This window comes from Leguminivora glycinivorella, chromosome 3 (assembly GCF_023078275.1).
Source record: "Leguminivora glycinivorella isolate SPB_JAAS2020 chromosome 3, LegGlyc_1.1, whole genome shotgun sequence".
Classification (NCBI taxonomy): domain Eukaryota; kingdom Metazoa; phylum Arthropoda; class Insecta; order Lepidoptera; family Tortricidae; genus Leguminivora; species Leguminivora glycinivorella.
In genome coordinates this window covers 8025298-8051305 of record NC_062973.1, presented here as the reverse complement: position 1 = coordinate 8051305, position 26008 = coordinate 8025298, and the positions used below count along the sequence as shown (strand labels likewise).

The window sequence follows — 26008 nt, the reverse complement described above, 5'->3', positions numbered from 1 at the left end:
TACGGAATTTTAACCCGATATATATTCGTGTTGACGTATACCAAACAGCCAGATCTTAGAAAAACTAGAATTTAGAAGTTATTTCTCCTTTTTAATCCTCCTCCTCCAAAATAATGGTATGCATCGACACGTTTGTAGTGCATGAGTAAATCTCAAAAACAGACTATTGCATCGATGCATGGGACATAGTAATTTTCCTGCCTGACTTTTGAATTAACGATAACTTTTAGAACCCAAAGACACACATACATACTTAATATGAAATAGACTTATGTTCAGAATATTAGCCGCTCCCTCATATCCCAAAAATATGTACCTAACCAATAGTCAGGTAGTCATAGGTACTCTTATTACAATGCGCTAATCAACGTCAAATAGTCAAATACTCTGGCTCTAACTTTACACCTCTGACCTAAGAAGATTTAAATCCCTCCTAAATTATATGAGGGGATCCCAATATAAGACGTTAACAAAGTCTACCTATTAATTTTGTACCTAATTTAACTAATAGTTGATGAAACAAAATTCTTCCAAGACTAACTGGTGTGAGTTGTGTCTCAGAATTTATTACGCTGGTTCTTCTTTAGACAGAGGGTTTGCTTAATTGCTTATTCTTTGACAATGTGTATACACGGTGTTTCCGGTATCACTCAAAACCTCAGACACCCCAACTGATTTTTATTTTTTTAAACGTATCTAGAATGTTAATTTTTTAATCTGATGATTATTATTTTTTTAAATTGAGTTTTAAATTTTCTGTGCAGCTCTACTCGGCTTTTAACTCTACACTCAATAAAATAATTGCTAGCTACCATCATAAACCTTCAAACTGTTTAATTGTGTACGTTACTGCAACGACATAAGGTTTACCAATAGATAGCTATGTCAATGTAAAGCACTTTAACCTGTATCACAGTAAACTTCAAATTGGACAGGTGACTCAGTAAGCAAATTTAAACCTAAAATTCAAAATGACAAGGTTGTAATTAGGTACGAGTTCAATTTGTTATGACTTATGATAAACTTTAAAATTAAACTGATGCACAACGTCTATCTCGTAGCGGAAAAATAATCGTCCAAGTAACCAGCCAGTATTAATACCCTTAAATACTGAAAAAGGTATACAACCTCTAACAATATGATATGCACAATGGTGTATTACAAATTTGTAGAATGGGCACGTAAACAATAACTAATAATACAAATTAAAACAAAAAATATTACCCCCATCAAGATATAGCTCAATCGATTCTACTCTCGATTCTGAACAAACAGTTTTCAGGTTTTTAGTGTTAAGTGAAACACGGTGTATAATATTCCAAAAAACAGAAGCATTTCCGAGAAAAACGAAATTATAATTTTTGATCTGTCATTTTTACGGTCGAATATTCATTTATTCAAGGACGATAGTAAGGCAGTTTAGGAAATTTTCCTTGACGTGTTAGGTTCTCACATGTCAAGCGATTTTTTGGGAAAGTGGTTTATCTGAACATAAGCCTGGCCATAAACCGATGACTTGACGAGCCTGTTTGGCAGGTTGTGCTTCACGAAACTGAAGCTTCTGCTGCTAGCCATCGAGATCAAGGGAGAGGAGGGCGCGGACAGCAAGATCTCCATCAACCCCCGCAGTGCCAAGATCCACGCCAACACGCAGGGATTCTTTATCGCGCAGTCCGCTGATGAGGTTAAAAGGTAATTTTATAACTTATCTTTAAAAGCGCAACCTTGCTTCAGTTACGAGAAAAATGAGACGTGCAAACTGGAACAGTTTGGCGGTCCTTGTCAGCATAGAGTGATTATTACATTTGTGAATTTCCATCAAAGATGGGAAGAAAAAGGCAACTCTTTATAATCCATAGCGTAAGCGCAGCATAATAAAAAGCATAACGATTCTTCTCAGATGAGAAGCAACAATTTAAATGAAAGTTATTATAACTAGCAAATAAAATGAGAAAGCGTAAAATATCGAGTATTTAACTTTGTAATAAAAATGGTACACAATTAGAAATAAAAGATAAAATCTTACCTTTTGCCATTAATTAATTCAGTATTTGCTACTTTTTTTCAGGGCTTGGTTTTACTGTAAGGCTTGCCACGACGACATCAAAGATGAAACGCTCATCAAGAAATGCAAATGCAAAAACTGTAAGATCATTTTCTTTACACTTAAACAAATTGAAATATTCTTGTAACGAGTATAAATAGCCTAGTCTACTGTGAAAAGTGTAGGTTCAGACACAATACGCAATGACAATGACTAATAAAATAAAATCCATATCTAACAATATTCTGTGACATTCTTTCTGGGAAACAATAAATGTTCACGGACTGTGTCTTGTAGAATTGATCACGAAACAACACCTCTGTTGACTCTTCCGATGATTGTCACATTGTCTAACACTGTTCCACGGACACGTTGACACAGCAGACTTGCTATCGACCTCACACTGTTTACCTTTGTTTCTGTGAGATTAATGGAATCTTGTTCGGCTAAACTTTTAGTGACCGCCCACCAGCGGAAGGTTGGAGCCGACCTAGGTAACTTGCACCACACCTAACCTCACAAATTGACGTTTTCCGATTATTTTTCGTGTCTATATAATTTTTGAGTTGCTTTAGTGGTGTTGCGTCCTGTACCTCACAGACTGGATCGGCTGCAAAGCATCTCTTGACCCGTGCTCGTTCACCACCCTATATTTAGCGATCATTGTGTTTGTCCGCCGCTCGAGAATGGATAATGCCACGATAGGATCAAGCACTCTGACACTTCACCATTTTTCTATGCCTTTTAAGAATCTCGCTATGTACTGAGTTGTATCAATATTGAGAGGATTTAGTGCATCATACAATACAACCGACTACTGCCAATTGATTGTCAAATAATTCGGAGCAGGGACTGGACCAACTTACCAATGATATAAATTACAAATTTCTCGAAGGACAAAAACTGAACACTTCGGTGCAAAATTTAAAATTAAACGAATTGATATGATGCACTTCAAAGCCCAGAGCAAAAAGTTATTGCATGTAAATAGGAACATTAAATATATGTAGAATTAATTTATATCACACGCGGCAAACTTGCACCGTCATTTGTCCCAAAACACTTAGTTTATTGTGTCTGTTAATCCACGAAAGCATGTCTCAGAAAAGTCAGAGTGTGAAGAGAATCATAAAATGCTAAATAATGATCTCATCGAGATTGAGCTAAATAAAACACAAAAGACTTTCCAGAGCAGTTCCGGCTTGTCTGTGCTAATGACAGTGACTAACGCCAGGTCAACGGAAACCTAACGACGTCGCTACCTCATTACCTCATCAGACTTTTGGTAGGATCGAATTCATACTGCAATGTGCAGACAACTTAAAGTAACCTAAACATGTAACGAAGTGAACACGCTCCTACCAAATGCTTAACCGATTGATCCCACAACAGAAGAGACAGGAGCGTACCTTCGTATGTGTCAGTTTTTGCATTTTTACAGATGTTGGAATGATGATGATGCAGACTGGGATGGTGAAACAGATTAATTCATATCGGGGTTTAGACGGTACGGAGCTGAAACAAAGGCTATTACATATTACCGTACCTCACAACACGTTTAGTTTGTTTGCATCAACTAACCATGCTCATGATCGACATAATGTACCTACCCGGAGAACAGTAAACGCTAATCTCACGATTAAACGACACACGCAGCGCTCTAGACTAGTGCAGCAAAGCTATTGTCACAATGTATTAACTATGAACTCGCTTACAGTACTAGGGCTTGGTCCGGACGAACTCCCCACTTCTAAACACAGCTGACGGTGACGGTCGAGTAGTAGGCTATATATAGGCTAAGGTGCTATAATATATATATTGACTTCATTTTGATTACCTGCAAAGCCTAACCGTCTGCCCCAATATTTAAATACTTTTGATCCATTGAGGTAATTTTTGAAACAAGGCAGACAGTTCAGATGTTGGTAATCAAACTGCAACAGAGGCGACTCTCATCTAATTCCTTTTCATTCTTAAACTCTACAAGAAGAAGACTCCTCAGCTTTGCATTTCTGTCTGCATAAGTGCCTATGATTTGCAATCATTGTGTAATGCCCACGAAAACCAATGATTAGTACCTATTAATACATGATCGCTTAAACGTGTTGTTTCTCGGTTCAGTGGCTACGTTCAGGAAGGGCGTACGAGCCGTCCAGATGGTTGGCCGGGCAAGTACGTAACCCAAATGTGTTTAACATTCAGTGTACATGTCAATGTGATGTTCTATCGCGACGCGCGGGTTGTCGCGGCGGCGGTTCTATATAGCAATCTCGTGTCCTGTATCATTGTCTTGTCTAATTCGTTACTCTATGTGCATTATTCAGCAGTTAGATGTTTGCCTCTCTATTAGCGGAACTAAAACATGAGAAGACATTTGTGATGTCATTTGTTTATTATTTGGTGTTGTTGTTATTATAATTATATTAAATCTCTAAATTTCCTAGGAGTATTTAAAATCCTGATTATTGCATCGAAATAGCCCCTCTGATATTGATGTTGTAAAGTGTAATCTGCTTACAAAATTAAAGATTAATGTAAAGACCCTGCATAGGGAATGTTTAATTTAGTTAGATGGCCCTGCCTCGATAGCTCCAGGACCGGGGGTCGACGGTGGCAGGTCTGCCAGAGACTGGTATATCATCTCCACAGTAATTATCTTGCCTTTATCGTTGAGACGTTGAGAATCTTTAACTGCTTTAGCCTTTTAAGTAATTACAACGTTAGTACGCTGGTGCCATCTCCTGATAATTTACGTCCCTTAGCCATTTTATCATTTCCTATTACATTAGCTTTAAACTCATTTATAACTAGGGTTATACTCTTATATATTCATCATTAAGGCGTTTTATGATATACTTATTATATAGTTTAGAGCTTGTCTAATAGATTTTATTTATTGTGTGTTAGCTTGGAAGCATGCTGCACGTGGATGTTGTAGTTATTGACGTGTTGTGTTACTGTTTGTATAATACTATAATATATCATTAACAAATTGTTTAATAATATTTTGTGTAACTCGATTCGGTTTCATATTTAAACTCTAAATATGTTGTATATATTCAAGTCGTCAGCTTAAATTTTGCACAAACGCTTATAAGTGAAACTGAATTGGTTACGTTTAAGACGGACTCTGTACGACGAGTGTTTGCCACTCGCTGTCTATAATCGCGACGAGCCAGTAGGTGATGTCGTTGACTGATTGGTGTATTGGAATGCGAATTTGTGCTGATGTTTTGCAGATGACCACCATCCTCCCCCCACCTTCACGCCGCCAGAGTTGCCCAAGAAGGTGCATCATCGAGGTACATCTCAGGATGAAAGACTGAGTGTTTTATTTTCATTTGTTTTCTCATCGGCCCACTTCCATTGAACGACCAGCAATGTGCTTCCACCGGTGACCGAAAGGTGCCCCGCACTTAGTTGCTTTATCACGCATTTTCATAGCGAGCACTAAAGGAGTTTCGATAACGATTCGCGGATGAGGCTTTCATCAAGCATGATCCCAGCTGAAAAAGTAGACAAGAAGATTCTTCAAAATGACCGTTTACATTGAACCACAATTTTAGTTGTGATTTTTTTCCACACGAAAAACTTTTCGATTATGTTTTTGCATCACGTTCAGAGATTTAAAAATTGCAAACCCCATCGACCTGCGCTTCTTGGTTAACTCTAAAGCGGATGTTTCATTGGTTTGTACTCCCGCCAGGCATTGCGACCCATTTTGCATCCGTCCGTTTGATACATATTGTGCCCTTGAATGCTTTGTCGATACGCTTTTGTTGTAGACATTATATAAGTTTTTAAACTGTCCTGAACCCTTTTGAATGAAAGAAATGTAAATATTAAATATCAATGATTTTAACTACATACCTACTGTTCTTTTGGACTACAACTTGTTTAATCCAAAGTAAAGCACTGCACTGCACATGATTATAATTTCAAGAGATGTAATTGTTATTATTTTTCATTAATTTTATTAAACGATTCCAGGTGAAATTGCGAGAGAACGAGGTGAAGACATTAGTTGTAAGTATTAATTTACCATATGTACAATATCCTCGATTGGATTGCCTACATATGAACTGATATTTAACCTTCGCAACGTTTGCTTCCAGTAATAAACAGAAACCATAGAAGTGCGCCGAACGCTCTCCTGTCCCCGAACGCGAACCAGCTCATGAACACTACGACGACGAGGCAAGTCAACAAGGTCAAGCCAAACGTAAACAGAGCTCCACCTGACACGTAAGTCATACAACTATTAAAATAATTATGTGAATTGTAGTCTGTGGCAGCCCTGAACCATGACTGATTGTGCTTTGAATGTGTGTGTATTCAACGCGCTTTCGACTGGTTGTGGCCATGTGTGAATGAACCTAGGGCTGCCCCATATTCATCGCTTCACCTTTAAAAGATATTTTCATCTAAAAGATGTTGCGTATATATGCCTTAAATGTAAAACAATCGTTACATAAAATTAATTACACAAAGATTATCTAATAATCGCATATAAAAACCTTGTGTTTATGGTATTTTCTTTCTTACTTTTAAACTAAACAGCTTGATTAGATCCCATAACTTAGCAACGCCTTCGACCCTATTTCGTTGTCACGAGATTTATGTTTGGCACTGTGTGCACTGTGTACACGATATATAAATGTCTATATATTATATAAATACAATGAAAATCAGTTATTTTGAAGTATTATTTTAATGAATATGAACAAAGTTGTCCATAATTGCAAAGTCGATCACACCATTGACACCATAATACTTAAATCTTTCTCATGGAGCGACCAGCAACGAACCATCCTAACCCCCTTATTCATAAACGTACTGTAAAGTTATCAAGCCGATAAAGTTCGTTTGTCCTTTTCTTTCACACCAATACGTCGGAAAGGGACAAACGAATTTTATCGGCTTAATAACTTTAGAGTAAATACGTGTATGAAGAAGGGGGTAAAGATATTACTCGTACTTATGTTTCTAACAATGAGGCTTACCCCTAGAGAAAGGCAAAATCCCACTCCTTACAGATAATCAAAAGCCATAAAGTGATTAACCGAAGCTACCTAGTTGAATACTGTTGCTCTATCTTGTCTCATACATGCAGTATAATTACAAATATCAAATATTAACTGATTTTCACGGTATGTCCCCAACCCGCACTGATTGTCAAGACGTGAAGCTACGGAGCTGTTTGGGTGTTACAGGAACCCCCCGGATCAGGACACGAATTACCAAGCGTACCACCTAGCCTACGAAGTGAAAAAGCTCATGTAACTCAACTTATATATCAGCTAGACTTTTCAGTAGTTTGACTTTACTTGTATGATACCGTTGTTAAAATATATAGATGCTTGCTTATGGTTACTTTAGTTTATGTAGGTAGTTCGTATGTATTTGTGGAGAAAGGATATTTCGAAAAAGAAGTGGTTTTCTGTTTCAATTTTAAATGCATGGATAATGAACGGAGAAGCGTAAAAACTTTTTTTGTAATTTTACATCTTAATATTCTTAAATTCAAATTCATTGTACATTCAAAATAATTATACGTACAGAACCACTGCACCCAAGAAGCTATTTTGTGAATTGCAACTAGAAAATTTCGTTGTATTCGTACAAAATAATCCATAAATACAAAAAAAAAAAACTATAATAGACCTACAATAAAGATAACTAACGAAACATTTCTAGTTGCGAATCACCCTATTTCCTATATTCTTCTTATATTTTAGCACCTGTAAAGAGCACGGCACTAGTCTTGAGAGGACCTAGCATGTCTTATCTTATTGGTTACATAAAACGATCGATCCACGGAAATGTATGCATATTTAGTGATTTTTTAGAGTTGCTTACTATAAATATACATAATTTTAGTAATACTACTGACGTATAAGATTTAATTATGTCGCGTTTCATTATAACTTAACTAAGAATGACACGATCTTCTACGTCGGTCACATAATATAAAAGCCTTTTACTTTATTGTTATTTGTACAAACAATCTAGCCTTAAAACAATTCAATCAGTTTCTTATCATATATTCACTTTCTTTTTTGTAAAGTATATCATTAATAGTGTATTTTCATGTAAATTAAAATACCGCGAGCTAAAGTAATTTGAACGTGTAGTTTTTTACTCAATTAATTTTATTCTAAAATAACTTAATCCAAATACATTATAAATATAACACACCAACGCACTGATTCCCGCAATTTTTTAATAACTCTGCACAGCGTCAACACTGAGCCTTTTGTCCGTTATTGTTCAAATGTTGGCGTTCGAAATTTAAAATTATCATGCTTTTCTTCAGGCCAACGAGTAGGAGCAGCGGCGGTAACCAGAACAGTAACGGCGTGAGTCTGCCAGCGGGCCTGGCCGACGACCAGTCGAAGGATTTCGACTTCGAGAAGACTGAAATGAAATATGACTCCACTGGCATGTTCCATTGGAGCCCCGCCAAGAATCTGGAGGATTGTATATTAGTACGTAATTTGAATTAATCAATTACTGATCTAAACTAATATTATAAATGGGAAAGTGTGTGTGTCTGTTTGTTGTCCGTCTTTCACGGCAAAAAGTAGCGACGAATTGTCGTGATTTTTTAAGTGTAGATAGTGGAAGGGATGGAGAGTGACATAGGCTACTTTTTGTCTCTTTCTAACGCAAGCGAAGCCGCGGGCAAAAGCTAGATTAACATAAATTTAAGCATCTAGGCATTTTTGTATATTAGTGAAGTGAACACTATAGTCTGTCCTTTGACTAGAAATAGAAATTCATCAACACACAAAAAGAGAAAAATTGCCAGTCACATTATGCTGATTTAAAAGACATACCTACTCAATATTCACTCAGTGACAGTTTAAAATGCTGAACTTTCTTTTGTCTGCTCTTTTAATCATCTCTTATTTTAGTTCTAGTGTTATTCCGCATGCTGGGAACTAAAGAGATCTAAAGGAGCAACGTGTTCTTCCAATGAACTCATTGATAAACTTGGTTCAACAGGACAGAAACCAAGCGGCGATGACCGTCCTAAACGGTCACGTGGTGGTCTGCCTGTTCGCGGACCCCGACTCGCCGCTCATCGGGCTGCGGAACCTCGTGATGCCCCTCCGCGCCTCCAACTTCCACTACCACGAGCTGAAGCACGTGGTGATCGTCGGGAGCGTCGACTACATCAGAAGGGAATGGAAGATGTTGCAGAATCTGCCAAAGATTTCTGTTTTGAATGTAAGTTTTTCATATTCCAATGTTCTTTCCGTATGCGACCCTTAATCTTAAATAAATCTGTTCGCAGAAGCATTTTGTAGGTTAGCACTCGGTGCTGGTCCCTCAATGGGCAACATAGGACGCATCTAAGCAGTTTAGCATCGGAATTCAGTAATTCATTCATAGGTACACTATTATACAGCTAAGTTGATCAGTCCGTCATAAGGGCTTTTTTTATTTTTATAAATGGGCTTACTCTCGGCTTTCAATTATCGTCAATTTTAGAGCGAAAAGCTCGATTCACTCGATGGGGATCAGAACATTATACTTAAGCATGATTTTCCTTGCCAGGGTTCTCCGCTAAGCCGAGCCGACTTGCGTGCAGTGAACGTGAACCTTTGCGACATGTGCTGCATCCTGTCCGCAAAGGTGCCGTCCAACGACGACCCGACGCTGGCCGACAAGGAAGCTATCCTGGCTTCGTTGAACATCAAGGCGATGACCTTCGATGACACGATAGGGGTGTTAAGTGGGGGTGCGACGAATGGGAGCGCGGCGGCGCAGCCCCCGCCGGGGGCGCCGCCCGCGCCTGTGCTGCTGCAGCGGAGAGGGTCGGTGTATGGTGCCAATGTGCCTATGATTACTGGTGAGTTACAGAAGTTTCAACACTTTCAACCTTTGCCTAACACTTTATCAACGATGTGTCAGTTACGTCATAAAAGAACTGCTCCATCCACCTGCTCATTCAGTCTCTCCATTGTCCATTGAATTTATTTGTGCCGCAACTTTTGTTGTTCGGTTTGTTTAGTCTGGATTTCTGTTCTGTTCTGATCTGAAATTTTTTAATCACTGTTATGGAATTAAGGGTCCCCCCACATCTGGCGTCTCGCGAGCGTCGCGTCGGGCCAACTGTATGGGCAAAGCCTGACGCCGCGTCGACGTCGCGTCGACGCCGCGTCTTTTTCCATACAATAAAAGTTCCAAATGCGTTATAATCATAGTTCTATAATATCTTAAATTTGTTTCTCATTCTCTGTGAATTTCTAATAATTTTCATTATAATACAGAGCTGGTGAACGACAGCAACGTGCAGTTCTTGGACCAGGACGACGACGACGATCCTGACACGGAGCTGTACCTCACGCAGCCGTTCGCCTGCGGCACCGCCTTCGCCGTCAGCGTGCTCGACTCCCTCATGTCCACTGTGAGTACTTCCATTGTTTTACAGAACTGGTTAATGTCAGCATCGTGAAATGTTTTGACTAAGATAATGGATTCAGGCCGAAGTTGCCTTATTTGAAGCATCAGATTGCTTAACTTCAATATAAACCACTTATCTGCTGTCTCAATTGATGATTGACAGAACCGCATCGCACAAAACTTTGATTGTTGCTACGAGCAGTGATCTTTCGCTTGGTTTTATGGTCACGTCGGTAAAGAATATCTGAGTAGCCAATGTCACCAACGATTCCGCATTACGCTTCGTAAGCATGTCGTAGGCGCGTCAGAGCCCGACTGTTTCGATCGCCACGATTTTTTGTTTTGCAACTTTTATAACGCCAACTATATCAATTGTTCCATTGTTCCAGACGTATTTCAACCAAAATGCCTTAACCCTGATCCGGTCGCTGATCACGGGCGGCGCCACGCCCGAGCTGGAGCTGATCCTCGCGGAAGGAGCTGGTCTCCGAGGAGGGTACTCCACGCCAGAGAGTTTAGCGAACCGGTAAGTTGTTACCCATCTGCAATCTTGCTCTGGAAAATTCCTATCTTGATCAGACAATCTGTGGAATATTCTGTCGCCGGTAGAATTTCCGGACCGATACGAATTCAAACCTTCAAGAAACTAGCATAGTCCCATCTTAATTTCAGCACTCTGTCTTTTTGTATAGCTGTAATTATTTAGTTTTCCGCTCTAATTCACAAACAGAAAAAGTAGTTAGCAGAACGTTAACAGAAGAAAGTATTGTGAAAAGTCGAAGAGCGTTGAGCCAACAGCCAGCCGTTGAGTCAGCATTGTTAAACAGAGAACAGTTTTGATTCTAGTAAACAAAAGGAAAAACAAAACAGAAATTTTCGAAAATAGGTTAATTTTTTATGTAACCAAACTCATTCTAATGAAGCCACCAGTCTGTGGCAAGGCGAATTTCGAGACGTAGCACATAGGAGTATCGGCATCAAAAAATCGCTTAAAAGTCGAAACAATAAAAGTTGTCTGAACCATCGTCGAACCTTTTTTTTAATTTTGCTGACGAAAATTTTTGAAAATAGTCTTTTAGTTTATGTGTCGGGTCTTGTCGGCTTACTTTTTTTTCACTGCAATAAAGTTTAGGTCTATATGAATGAAATGTGAAAGGAAAACCTTCCGCTTTTTTCCGCCATTTCGTTTTACAGTGTGTTAAAGTTGGATGGTCGATAATTTGGAATTTTTAAACTATATATTTTCGTTGTTTTTTTCCACAGATCTTTTTGAAATGATTGAGGAGTTAGCAAAAATGAAAACATTATTTGTTAAATGTAGGATTATAAATAAGATAGGACCAACTGGCTAGACTGGCTTTTCTTGGCTGGCGGTCAGAGTGAAGTCATTAGGGCTATAAGCTCAGAGGTAAAATAAAAATGTAACTAACAAAGACATTATAAATATGATGATGAAGATGAATACCTAATCCGAATAAGATAATTTGTACCAAAGTTTTTTTTTTTTTGAGATATATTACCGAAGAACCAAAAGATACGCATCGTGTCTGACAGCGCTGCAGTACTGCGAGCCCTAGATAGCAAGACCATTCAGTCCGGGCTCATACTAGAGTGCCACCGAGCATTGGAGGTGATAGGGTCAAACAACCTAGTCACGCTACAATGGATAAAGGGGCACAGCGGCTCTCTAGGGAACGACGCAGCAGACGAGCTGGCCAGAAAAGGTTCGGACCAGAAAGCGACTGGGCCAATCCCGATGCTTCCCTTACCGTTTGGTCAACTCAGGTCATGGATGCGTCAAAAAACCAGAACACAACACGCTGAGCAATGGGCAAACACCAGTACCTGTAGACATTCCCGGGAAGTAGTGCCACACCCGGATGCGCGCTTAACAAAGCGCCTACTAACTCTGAATAGAGCATCGCTACGAATAATCGTAGGCAACATTACTGGACACTGCCCACTTAACAAACATTTACATGTTATAGGTAAGACCGACAGCCCTCTATGCCGAGGATGCCTGTCGGCCGAAGAAACGGTCGCCCACGTCATCCTGGAGTGCGAGGGAGTGAACACACAACGGGCTCAAATCCTCAAAACGACGAGGTCACTCCGAGAAGCCTGTGGAGACACCAGGAGGATCCTGCGCTTCTGGGCGGAGTTAGGCTGGCTAGACCCCTAGCTGGCAAATACAGCACGCACAATGGCCTCTATCTTTGAGGCTAAGTGCGGAAACCGGAGCCCATAACCATAACCATAACCATAACCATTACCGAAGAATAATAGTTTGACATATAATTATGATCAAATTCGTTGTTTATTTGACAACATTACACAAAAACCGGCCAAGAGCGTGTCTGGCCGCTGGCCGCGCTCAGTGTAGGGTTCCGTAGTTTTTCGAATTTTTCTCAAAAACTACTGAACCTATCAAGTTCAAAACAATTCTCCTAGAAATTCAAAAATTTCTACTTTTGTGATATTTCATATTTTTTAAACATATGGTCCAAAAGTTAGAGGCCTCCCCCCTCCTTTTTTTTCCTTTTTTAAATACCTATCCAACAATATATCACACGTTGGGGTTGGAATTCAAAAAAAATCAGTCCCCAATTTACATCTAGGGGGGGGTACCCTAACAAGACATTTTTTCCACTTTTTATTTTACCACTTTGTTGGCGTGATTGATATACATATTGGTACCAAATTTCAGCTTTCTAGTGCTAACGGTCACTGAGATTATCCGCGGACGGACGGACGGACGGACGGACAGACGCACGGACGGACGGACAGACAGACATGGCGAAACTATAAGTGTTCCTAGTTGTGTACGGAACCCTAAAAACCGATAAAATAATTTTGATCGGGTTTTGGGCATAAATACTCCTATGTGCGTAGCTTAGCTTACGCATTACAACTTTTAAATTCCAGGGACCGGTGTAGAGTAGGCCAGATCTCGCTGTACGACGGGCCGCTAGCCCAGTTCGGGGAGGCTGGCAAGTACGGCGACCTGTTCGTGGCGGCGCTGCGGGCCTACGGCATGCTCTGCATCGGCCTCTACCGGTTTCGGGACACGTCGTCCTCGTGCGACGCGAGTAGCAAGAGATATGTCATCACCAATCCGCCGGATGACTTCATCTTGCTGCCTACTGATCAGGTATAGCACCTATAGTGTTTGCAGTTTTAGCAGCTTGTATTACTTTGTATGTCAATCTGATTGATTGAAGCGAGCGGCAAGTGATTCGCTGTCAATTAGGTGATAAGTAGTATATCACCAATACGGAGATGGATATTTATTTTACTGTCCATTTATAGAGGTGAGGTGTTTGTACAAAATAAATTCCATAAATCTTTGGCTGTTCATTTTCAGCAGCAAACACTATTGTGTCACAAATTTGGCAGACGATTTCATTTAATACCGTTTCGTATAACTGCCGGCGTATCATTCTTCCAATTTTATCACTTATCTGCGTGGATAAATCATCCGACACGGTCTGGCAAGTATGTCAGTGTGAGAGTGACAGGTGTCTTATCCACGCAGATAAGTGATAAAATTGGAAGCATGATACGCCGGCTGGTTAGGATTGTGTACGGTCCTGTGTAACTGGCAACTCGTTCAGGAAGTAACGGTTGTAAGACAAGCAAATTTGGGCTTGATTACTTTGACCATTCATTAGCTGAAGGTTTGTACGTTAATTGCTCACACTTGTTTGTGCAGGTATTCGTCCTCATGCAGTTCGACCCGGGCGTGGAGTACCGGTCGTCGCGGCGCGCCGGCTCGGCCACGGGCAGCGGCGGCAAAGACGACGCCTCCTGACTGCTGCTGTGCAGCGCCCTTACCGACGGACCCTACTCCTACATCTAAGCCTCCGGGCGATAGGCGGTAGGGCCCGACGCCACTCCACAAGCCCCCCAAACAATCCACTTTTGAGTTATACTATTTTATCTAGGTTGCGCAAACTCTTTGGTTTTATCTTCACGATTCTTTCCATTCGAAGCCAAAATTCAAAGTTTTTGTGGTCAGACCTTTTTTAAATTATTATAACTCGTACCCGATTTTTTTCTTCTTACGTTTTAATTATTATTTGGAATTGGCTAGCTATATACAAGTTATGTTACACTTCCACTGACACGGCACAGCAATCTTCACCACATCCTGAATTGCACCTTTTAAAGATTTTTAGACAAAGCCATGTTCAGGCTCCTATGTATCTTTTGCACAGCACTGCCTTTCTGTCTTGTAATTTGTTGACACAATCTCTTTGCAACGGTACACAGAGAAAACATTAGTGCGGGTTTCTTGGCTGTTAAAATAATGACACTTTATTTCCATCAACGAGTCTAGTAAATTAATATACTTACTAAATAAGTGTTATAAATATTTTTACAGACATGGAACTACATATTTGTATTTATCTAACAACTTATGGCAAGAACAAAACACTTCAAGTGCTGAGTAATATAACTACAAACAGTTTAACCACACCAACAATAGCGAAGTCCAAATGACTGAAAAATATTTCAGCATTTAATGCAGTTAAACAGTTCGACACTTTTTTCATTTTAAACACTACACAGTCCATTTTGAAAAGTGATGGTCGATATTCTATTTTGTCTCCGGTTTTGACAATTGAATTAAAGTAAGTCTCTATACTTGTGTAAGTAAATATAACCATTATTTGTAGCGATATAATGCTCAATACTCAATGAACCTTTAAAACTTTTAATTGCACTACCGTGTACTTTCAGACAGAATTTAGTATAGGTATTGCATGCTTTATTTACTATTTCTTCAATTAGCGTAGGTTTATTTCTTTCTTTCTCTGTAGTTTTTCTATTTTTCTCGCATCTTTTGACTCATTCGGGACGCTTTTTGGGGCTAAAGTATAACTTTTAAGCATTTATATAATCATCGACTGATCGAATACTCTTTAAGCAGAACACTTCATACATCACACTTATGCGTTATAAGTTAATCGACACTACGTTATAGTTATTGTTTTAGTTTATATAGTTTTACATGGATTCACATTGAATCCATAATTTATATTTATATACTTAGTTTTAAGACACAACTGTTCAAAACTTGAAGTGCACCTATGGTAGTAGTATGCATACAGTTCCATCGCTTAGCTTACGTTTTATTTTATCGAACTTCTATATACCTTCATGTAAAATATCCACTAGTTAAGTTTAGTTCTTTGATTTCGACGGCTGGAGACAGACGCGATTTTATAGCACACCTTTGAACTCAGCAGCGATGGTATCCGCAAGTGTCGGTTGCACCGGCGCTTGTTGTTGCCTTCGGCTAAGGTCACAGACGTGTATTTCTTCTCATCTGTTTCTCGTCGCCAAACTATTTTCAACCTCATCTAGCACCGCATTTTGTTTATTTTTTTAATAAATTTCTATTGAATGATGGTTTTGTTTTGGTTTTATTTTGTTTTCCTGTTGGGCGGGGGATCGGTGGACGTGGATGGCGGCGCTGCACACACAGAACTAGTTCGCGACTCGCGCACGCGCCGCTCGCGGCGCGGGGACGTCAGTGCAAAGTGTCATTTTGCTATAAATGTGTGATATTATTTTCGAATCGTCGTTGTTACTGGCTTCTAAAGCCTGCGATGTATTTAGTGTTAACTCCGGGTGCTTTGACGATTGTGGACTCTTCATAGTTTAATGCCCTTTATTGTATTAGATATCTAAGGCTCAACTTTAATCGACTCCACGTGCAGACATTTACAACCGACTCTAACACCGGTGCAGTTGATTAGAGTTCCTTTTTAGAACTTTCTAGGTAATACGTGTAGTTACAATCGCCTCGCCAATATTAGTGTCATGTCTTCAGATCTGTCGGTGACGCCACGCCGAAACAAACTGACAAGATGTTTGATGAACCTTATGATGTAGATAGATAATGTGAACCCTTAAGTCCGCCACGGCGTCGCCCGCACGCAAATAGCACTTATAATTATAATAATTAAAAATACCTCAATTACCTGATAGTAAGTAAAGTTAGTGGAAATATTTATTAATTTTCATCAAACATCCTGTGTATAGTTACCCACCGTCACGTCATAGCATAGTGCCACTGACTTGCCTGCAATAGGCGGTTTCGTCGCTCATCTAGAAAGCCTAACTTATGCAACATGTGTTGCCCGCTACGCTACACGAGCAAACGCCGTTTGTCGTGTAAACTTTGCTTGAAAGTGTAAAGGTTTGCGACTTGACAGCATATGCGATCGCCATAGCATTTAAATATACATATGTGTTATTGGTGTTCAAAAGGTTATAAGAACTAAGAACCCTATTGCCTGGCAAGTGAGTGGCATTGTATCATATCATTCTTCAAATAGAATAGGCAAAGCCGGCCTTATTGCTATTAGATAGTGGGTGTGATGTGACGAGAGAATCCAAGTGTGAATGGTCCTGACAACTCGGACAACTGATCCTAGTTCGTAAAGGAATTGAATGCAAACATACTGCCATATATTTTGTAATTCCGCTACATAATCCCATGGAAAAATACACATCAATAAAGTACAAAAAAATATCCGTGAGATACAGAATAATGTCCCAATAAAAAATAGAAAGCACCATTGTACGCAAAGTAAAATTGAACAAATAAATATCAGAAATGTGTTCCATGTATTTGATGAACAGAAGGAAGTTATTTACCCTAGTGGACCATTCGTGGGGTACTTTCGATATCTAAAGATCTCAAGTCACCCTGTGTACATTATTGTGTGGGCAGAAAAGCACCAGTGACAATTCTCTGGTTTTATTCGAGATTCCAACTTTAATTAAATAATGAAGATGAATGAACGACCGGAGAATATTTCACAGCACGCATCGACTACAGAATGAAATATTAGATAAAGTTTGAAAAGGTTGTGCACGTTAAATTATTAAAATTATATGAAATTCGTCCGTCTGTTCCGCGTTGTCGGAGCAGTGTCTTGGCTCGGGAGTCGGGGGCACTCGGACGGTTAGTCGTACGGTCAGCTGTAGATGTATCAGCGCTTGGTATCCGGTCGGTAGTGTCCATGCATGCAAGGAGCCCTCCTAGACGCCAAACTAGGGTAATGAGTAGAGTACCTGCAGCGTGCTACATTCAAAACATTTTTAAAACGATTTAGCTAGAATGTTGTATATAGTCAAATGTAATTTTGTATGTTACGTAAGAATTTTTCAAAGTACATCTCCTTTGCATTAAAATAGAAGGCTATGACTACATTAAAAAGTTTATATTCAATACTATCGTGTGTAGATTGTTGTAAATTAGGCTTTATGTCTATGTCATTTAGGAATAGTGTTCGGACGTCTCAATGTAAAAATGTAAAATACACGCTATTATTTTGGATTAATATGAATGTTAAATAAGATTAATATTAACATGACGATTTTTCCTTTAATATTTTTATACAGCATTACGAATATTTATCGCAATTAAAAGTTTATAGAGGTGGGTCAGTGTGCAATTTAACATAGTGTTTAAATTTGTATAATCGCCTTAACGAGAGAGAATATAGCCGTGTCGCATCTGCGCGTTAGTCCGTGTGCATGAGCGGCTCCCGTTCGCTAGGTGATGTCTATAATAGCCGGCGTCGCTACTGCCTCGCCGCCACCGCCGCTACAACTTGCAGCTTTGTACTGGTTGCGTTCTGCATGTCGCTGTCCACGGCGGTTTGTAACTCACGCGATGTAGTCCAACCCCTGATGCTGATTATACACGTCTGTGGAGTTTCTTAACGGCGGACTTTCGAAGACTTCATACAAACTCGAATGCGTTTAACATGTTTGTATAAACCCCCGAAGAAACGCCGTTAGGAACGCCAAATTCCGCAGACTCTTAAAACATTACGCCCTACGCGCTTTTTGCTTTATTCAAGTAATCGTCAGCGTGCTAGATGGGCTAATCGTATTAAAAAGCGGCTTTCAGTTTGTCTGGACCGCACAATGCAGAACACAGCCAGGAAAGAAAGTTCTAATGACTTCTAATATTATTTTCATCTTCATCTTCAAAAATATAGGGGAGGTAGCCGCGACGCCTTTAGAAATGTATAATCCGCGGGCTTTGCCTGTCCCGATAGTTATAAGTACGTCACGTGATTGAGTTTTGTCAAAATATGCGCATACCCGTATATATTTACTGTCTTGATGTGTTTGATTGAAATGAAAGCGACGTAAGCATGATATATGCCATTTATCATCGAGTATATGCGCCATGTGGCACGGATACTTCTATTTGGCAGTGATCGTACCTATACCTAATATGAGTCATTGAAAAACAAAAAAAGCAACACTTGCGGAACCCCTATTGTGACGTATCCGACTATACGTATTGCATATTGTCCATCTGATAACGAGGTGAAAATTACATTTTCAAGACCAAATAGAAGAATCCTGGTTTGCATGGAGTATTGAATGAATAGCTTAAGTGCATGCCGGGTCCTATTGTGACGGACACATTACAGTGCCTACTACCAAGTCCTTTTTGTTACACGCAAAAAGGTCAAATTCGATATTCGAATACGATCGGCAATTCAGAATCCCACAGAATTTCAATCTCTGACCGTTTTTAATGGTTCAAAAAAGATTTGAATGTTCGAATTCTAACGGTAAAAAGCATGTGATTGGTCGAGATCTGCCAATCAGAACGCAAAACTGTGCATCAACAGTCTGCTCGAACTTATTGATTGGGATTCTGCGATTGCCTTCAATCGTATCGATCACTTTAGACTGTTATAAGAAATACCAGAGAGTAGACGGTTATAACATTTGGTACACAGAACCCTTTTCGTTTCATCTACGCTTTCATAGGTAATAAAAAATAATATCGATATCGAATATACGATAATTCAATCTTTACCTTGAGGTGCTGCCACCTAATATTAAAACTGTCTACTCTCTGGACACATACTACAATCGCGGTTCAGTGTTAGAGTTAGGTATGATTACGCAATTTACAATAATTTAAATATAATCTTATTTCGCAAGTTCTGCACCATTAGTTCAATATGTTGCAGACGCACAAACAATCACCGACGTTACTTTAATATTACGTCCGTAATTCATTGGATGTCTATTAGTTCGTGCTTTCATTTCATAAGTATCTCCTTATCTTAATAAATAACACAGTTATTAGTGGGGTTAGGACGGAGAGAGCATATTGTCACATATCACTTTTAAAGTATATTCTTAGAGAATGATAGCTACCAGCGGCTTGTTCCAATCGAATACCTTGTACGTCTGATGCTAATAATACTTTTAAATATCGATGCAAGAGTTCTCCTTGCGCCATAAAAATATACTTAAACTATTTTTAATTGAAACAGCAATAACGCTACTCATAGGCAATAAGTAATTATTTTTTTGTTTTCTTCATAAATTGGAACGAGCCGATGATATTGTGATTCAGGATAGTCTTACCTACCACCTAAGCCATGTCCGCTCCTGAGCAACCCCCTATACCTATACCTAGGAATAGCTCCAACGAACTTATACGAACACGAATGCCTACTCGCAACTAGTAACCACGTTCTGTGTGCATTAAATTCCTAGAATTAACAACATTGTTGACTATTGCTAATAGCTTGAGGTTGTTAACGTTTTTAGAAACGGAATGGTGAATTTTTCATGTATTATATACGTATATAAATAAATCTTACACTCTCTAATACCTACGATGTTCGCTAGACCCTTTTGTAAGCTGAATGCCATCTTATCGTGTTGTTACATATAGTCCTCTTTATTAACGTAGTATCAATATTATAATGATGGCTGTGAGGTAAATAATTGTAACAATTTAAATTTATACTGTGTAAAATTAATAAATAGCAACACAAGGATCGCTTTGTCGCAAGATTGGTCTACAGTTTACTTCTTGCCTTTATTTGGCACTGATTTGAAAAGTATCTCGAAAATTTAAAATGAAATGTGGAATAAGATTGAGTCCAAGTTCACAGTGCCAAATAGAAACGCATTATACGATGGCGCGGTGTAGCGCCACTTTTCGCTGCGGATTGCCACAGTATTAATCTCGACGTAAAAACACTTGTAAGTTTTAGTTACGTAAGCAGCCGGGAGGACGCAATCTTAGTACCTACAAATATTTGCGCTCCCACTTTCTTATTAAAGTAAAATTTACAAGAGTAATTGATTTCCAATTCCGTGTAACATTTAAATAAACAGAGAAGTAACAAATATACAACTATGGATGCAATCAAAACATTGGATCCTTATAAAAACTACAAGATTTTTACAAAGGAATTGCGAGCTTAATAATTGTGGCAACCCCATACTAGAAGCTCACAGCTTTGTCAGCAGTTGCTCAAATTGTTCTCAGCATAACTACCCCATGTTTCACCGCTTCTAGTCGATCGTTTACAGAATACCACCGTTATAACCTGGCAACATCACACTACTCGCTGGCTAGTGACGAGTGTAATGTTGGCAGTATGTTCGAATGTATCACACCACAAGGACAAATTATTTAATATTGTTGATGTTGATTGTTAATAAAATGCAAATAATGTAAATATCAAAATAAATTCTGTATTTGTATTTGATATATTGTTTTTGTTCAACACCTACATATCCCGATATGTAAAAATCCCCTGATGCATTTTTTTAGTGTTGCCATTTTGTTTCTATACAAGCTGTCTGACCGACGTACTGGACTATATTGGTCCGGTCTGAGGCCTGTTTTATCGTAAAGGAAATGTGGTCCATTACAACTCTGTTATTGAGGCAGCTATAAAAAAGACATGATGACCGGACCAAAGTCACGGTCCGGTACGTCTAACTGTTACAGATTTTGAACCAAACTTGTAAAGAAAGGGATGCATATAAAATCACACTATTTTTTAATTTAAAAATATATATTTCATTCTGATATGTTCTCCACAAGGAGTCAACAAAACATTGAGAACCTAAGGCACTCCCTTAGTACACACAAATGAACAACATTCTATCAACAGATGAAAGGCACAGTCGCAAACCTTAACAGTAATTGACTAGACACGTTTTAATACTACATTTAATAATACTGCTACATTCACTTCCATAGTCCACTAACTTCCAGAGCAAAACTAGTACATTCTTAAAACCACTTTTGTGCTATCCAACCCAAACTGTGAAAATCTACCACGCATCTCAAAATTTACTTCCGATTATTCAATAAAAATGTCAAAACACCTCTTGACAGGCATAATGAAAGATATAAATACTGTATAAAGTATTTGGTATTTTTAATTGTTGCAACAAATGCGCTGGCAACTGCGGTAAAATTCGTTGAAATAAGCCAGAGCATTAAAGGAAACTCAACCCTATTGTTAAAAAAAGAATAATCCTTCTTGGGAAATTTAACAATCCAACATTGGTAAAGCCAGCCTGAAATGGTACCCTGACCCCTGACTATTTACAAGTTAGCCAGCAAAATGTACTATCAGTAGTATCCCTTTTTGCTGCACACCATAACAAAGTTCAAATCAACGCTCACCAGTCACCGCAACAGTATATTAATTTAGTTTTACATTTTCGTCAGTTTTCCTTGACAATGACGAGATCATTGTTGGTTACTTCACCCTGTCCAAATTATACACGTGTTTTGACGATTTCCTGGTTTTTATGTTATATTTTTTCCCTGCACTAACTTTTCTTTTTTCTTCCTCAAGTAATAATGGTGGAAGCGAAACCTTCCTCGCATTATTATGTTGGCCGAACGCACTGGGTAACCTGTGAGTGTCATGGTACTCAGGGGTGTGAAGAGGCTCCAATTTGGCCAGATCTCTACTTTTCGCAGTAATCACTCTGCTATTTAACGCATTTTTGCGCTCTGAAGCGCTCATAGCCGTTCCATAATTTGACGGATCCAAAGAAACAAAAGACTTTGCACTGTTCCGGTCATAGTTTACTGAGGAATCAGGTCGCGAGCTTCGCATCCATCGCGACGATGCTATTTCCGATTTTATAAAAGGATTCTGCCGTTTCCTGTGTAAAGGGCTCCGTATTTGTATAGGCGTGATGTGTAGGAGCGAGCAAAATGAGTCGGGAAGCTCATGCTCGTCTCCAAATATAGGAAAAAGATTTACCTTTTCACGCTGCATTTTGGGCTCGGACAAGTTTTCTATGGATATTCTTGGGGAGTTCTGTGGAGTGACGTCAGTACTGCTCTGAGAGAGGCGCTCTTCACTTTCACTGAATCCTTCGTAATCACTGTAGTGCATAGCTATTACCTCGTCATGTTCAATTCCTCTGAATGGCCGCTTTTCTGGTAGAGATATAGCTTTTCCGACGACCCTGGAAATTACAATGAAACAACAAATTACATCATCATCAGCACAACTGCATTAAAGTATAGGTGATCACGGCGTTATTGATCCCATATCACTCTAGAGATGATTAGTGAAGAAGGCAGAAAATTATTGAAGGACTTGATAGTTGAAAATGAAAATTTAATCACATTTTCGAGTAAAAGATAAAATTAAATATTAAATAAATATAAATAAATATTATAGGACATTCTTACACAGATTGACTGAGGCCCACAGTAAGCTTAAGAAGGCTTGTGTTGTGGGTACTCAGACAACAACATATATAATATATAAATACTTATATACATAGAAAACATCCATGACTCAGGAACAAATATCTGTGCTCATCACACAAATAAGTGCCCTTACCGGGATTCGAACCCGGGACCGCGGCGTAGCAGGCAGGGTCACTACCGACTGCGCCAGATCGGTCGTCAAGAAAATTATGTGTGTAAGATCCATTATTTGTCATTTTTTTTCTTATCAATTCAATGAAAATGATCACCAAAACAGTTGATTAATTTCCAATACTTTTCTACATACATGCACAATGTGAAATATTTTAACTAGAAATTGAAAATAATGTAAAAAAACTTTTTAACTATGTACCTAAGCTGCGGATGCAACTGCCTCCACTGCTTGCACTCCTCGATGATCTGCGGCCGATTGCTTTTCTCCCCCTCCTCATTGTACAGGGTCCGCTCTATCCTCTCCCACTCTGCAGCCAACGTCTGAGTGGCTTCTGCTGTGCTCCTGCGTAATGCTGAGCCGGCACTGCTGTCGCTTTCTTCACTACGTAAGTCTGGGGTTCCTACAAGAATAATTGTAAACTGTAATTACGTGATGCCGGCGTATTACGCTTCCAATTTGCTATCAGCATTTCAAATTTGAACTTTATAGGTCATCTGGAACTGGGTTAGAATTTATGTCTATAGGTATATTTTTTTCCTTTATTTTTTTTTATATGATAAAAATGACGATTCTTGGACATTATTATCTAAATAACCGTTTGAGATGTGTTTATGAAATTTAAAGCACATATGTATCTTGCAAGTCTCAATATTTGAGCCAAATTTAGCATGTTTATGTAAAACTATTTTGAGTTATGAGGGGGTCAAATGTGGCTCCAAATGGTTCATGTAAGATAACACACGGTGCTGCTCGCCAGTTCTGTTACTTGAACTTGGCTTGACACGCTACATGTCTACTGAGGCTACTTGTCTGATATGGTACTGTGCCAAGGTAAATACAAACTCTATGAGGAACTTTTGTAAATGATTAAGGGTACCAGGTATTACATTTTTATTTACAATACTGCAGTCCATAATTTGCATTTATTACCTACATTTTAATCTTATAAATAACTAGCTTTTGCCCATGGCTTCGCTCGCGTTAGAAAGAGACCAAAAGTAGCCTTATGTCACTCTCCATCCCTTCAACTATGTCCACTTAAAAAATCACGTCAATTCGTCGCTCCGTTTTGCCGTGAAAGACGGACAAACAAACAGACACACACACTCTCCCATTTATAATATTAGTATGGATTTAATAATCGTCTTAAATTGTAACAAGCTAACAGAAGAATTATGGGTGTTAATAATACTCGTCCTTATAACATTATTACCACTCACCTGTCTCACTCTCCGAAAAGAAATCAGAAAATGGAGTGGTAGGTCTTTCAGCACTGCCCAAACGAAAGGGCACTTCGAATGAATAGGGTAAGTTACGGTTCACTAGATTATTCTTGCTAGCTGATAAGGCAGGCAGCTCTGAACGATAACTAAACTTCTGAGAATTAATATGCGGTAAGGAATCAATGTATCTGTTGATATTCTTTTCACGGGCCGATAAATAATTACGCGCAGACATAATAATCACAAATTATTGAGAGCAAGCTCTTTAGTAGCCATAATTAGACAAAAAGAGAATTTCGTTAGGAGGTAAATCACTAAACATACGTTTTAATATTTTCAATCGTAATTTGAGAGTTAATTTGTTTAAAAAACACAGGAAAAGTTTGGAAAATAAAATCAATCAACAGGCCTGTCAATTTTGGTTTTTCCTCAACTGACAGCCAATTCTGCCAACATCTACTCAAGAAAAAAATCCATGTTTATGGCATTATGATTGATCCATCGACCTACAATAGGGACTGAGCTCACACTTTTTTTGCCATACTAAATTGAACCTTATCACCGACGCATAAAGGCGTTCTTGACAGACTAGCAAAAGTGTGTCCATATGAGAGGGTCAAAGTTGGGGCTGGTGTCCCTCTCGCACGTGTGACCAGTGTTAAAAATTACTATAGTAGTAGTATTTTTACCTGTATGATAACAAATACTATATAAACTCTAGAGTTAATACGTGCAGCTTCTGACGTTTCCCATACAATGGAGCGGCAACAATTTTACTAGCGCCATCTAGCGGTACGAGTTGTTCAAAGTAGTTTGTCAGCCTTTTATTTTAGTAAATTAAAATAGAAAATGCGATTACTTGATCTACTTTAACATTTTTAGACGGAATAAAACAAAAAAATAAGAATGTGTGACTTTTTTTAATTTTATACTGTATGAACGGAAACTATTTTGATCAACTCATGCCGCTAGGGGCGCTAGTATCGCATGTTGCCAACTTTGGCACTAAGCTGCACGTATTAACTCGTAGAGTTTACATAGTATTTGATGATAACTAAGTTTATAAACTTCTTAAATTATTTTCGTATTATATCGAGGCAAGGGTATTAATACCTTGTAACGAATTGGTAAGTCATTATTATGAAGCCATAAAACCAAAAACTTGCGCAATTATTAAAAACCTTTAATTGGGTATTAGTAGATTTGGTAGTAACTTTGAATATTGACTGGTATCCCCAAATAATGACAGTGATGACGTCATTCAAATGATTTTGATAGTGGTAATAAGTGCGAGAGGGACACCAGCCCCAACTTTAACCTCTCATGTGGACACACTTTTTGGCCTAACTACTCATTCTGGTTTAATTATAATTCTGTGGATTGATCTCTATTTGTGCAATGTTCATAATCGCTTATATCTCTTTTTTGCTTTTTCCAAGAACATTGATAATGCCGGAAATGTGTTTATGCATTTTTTATGTTAACTGAACATTCAAGCACTATTTTGAGGTGACTTTTGAATAATACCAAATGACTGAAAGGACCAAAATGCACTATAGGTTTTCGAGCTGACCTCATTTTGACATCTGTCAAAATACAGCTGCTCGCCT

At 38.7% G+C, this 26008-nt stretch overlaps 2 protein-coding genes across 12 annotated transcripts in view; one reads left to right on the top strand and one right to left on the bottom strand.

Annotated features, from left to right (window-relative positions):
• LOC125242626 (calcium-activated potassium channel slowpoke) overlaps nt 1-15875 on the top strand; it is a 114271-nt gene extending 98396 nt beyond the window's left edge. For 6 of the 11 annotated variants that reach the window (XM_048151440.1, XM_048151448.1, XM_048151438.1 and 3 more), the window contains 13 exons: nt 1537-1692; nt 2069-2145; nt 3486-3551; nt 5284-5346; nt 6035-6070; nt 6160-6289; nt 8361-8532; nt 9053-9277; nt 9608-9902; nt 10324-10460; nt 10846-10982; nt 13382-13607; nt 14169-15875. In XM_048151440.1, the coding sequence (XP_048007397.1) occupies nt 1537-1692; nt 2069-2145; nt 3486-3551; nt 5284-5346; nt 6035-6070; nt 6160-6289; nt 8361-8532; nt 9053-9277; nt 9608-9902; nt 10324-10460; nt 10846-10982; nt 13382-13607; nt 14169-14267 (1819 nt within the window). In that variant the 3' untranslated portion in view covers nt 14268-15875. Of the gene's footprint in view, nt 1-1536; nt 1693-2068; nt 2146-2502; nt 2539-3485; nt 3552-4165; nt 4217-5283; nt 5347-6034; nt 6071-6159; nt 6290-8360; nt 8533-9052; nt 9278-9607; nt 9903-10323; nt 10461-10845; nt 10983-13381; nt 13608-14168 lie in introns of all 11 variants that reach the window. The other 5 variants (XM_048151444.1, XM_048151443.1, XM_048151445.1 and 2 more) reach the window with 4 other exon arrangements.
• Nucleotides 15876-18620: 2745 nt separating this feature from the next.
• On the bottom strand, nt 18621-24845 carry LOC125242627. Its single transcript, XM_048151449.1, has 3 exons — nt 24396-24845; nt 23374-23575; nt 18621-22750 (listed from the first exon to the last, which is right to left on the bottom strand). The coding sequence occupies exons 1-3, from the start codon at nt 24631-24633 to the stop codon at nt 22027-22029; spliced, it is 1164 nt and encodes a 387-aa protein (XP_048007406.1). The 5' UTR covers nt 24634-24845; the 3' UTR covers nt 18621-22026.
• Nucleotides 24846-26008: the final 1163 nt, after the last annotated feature.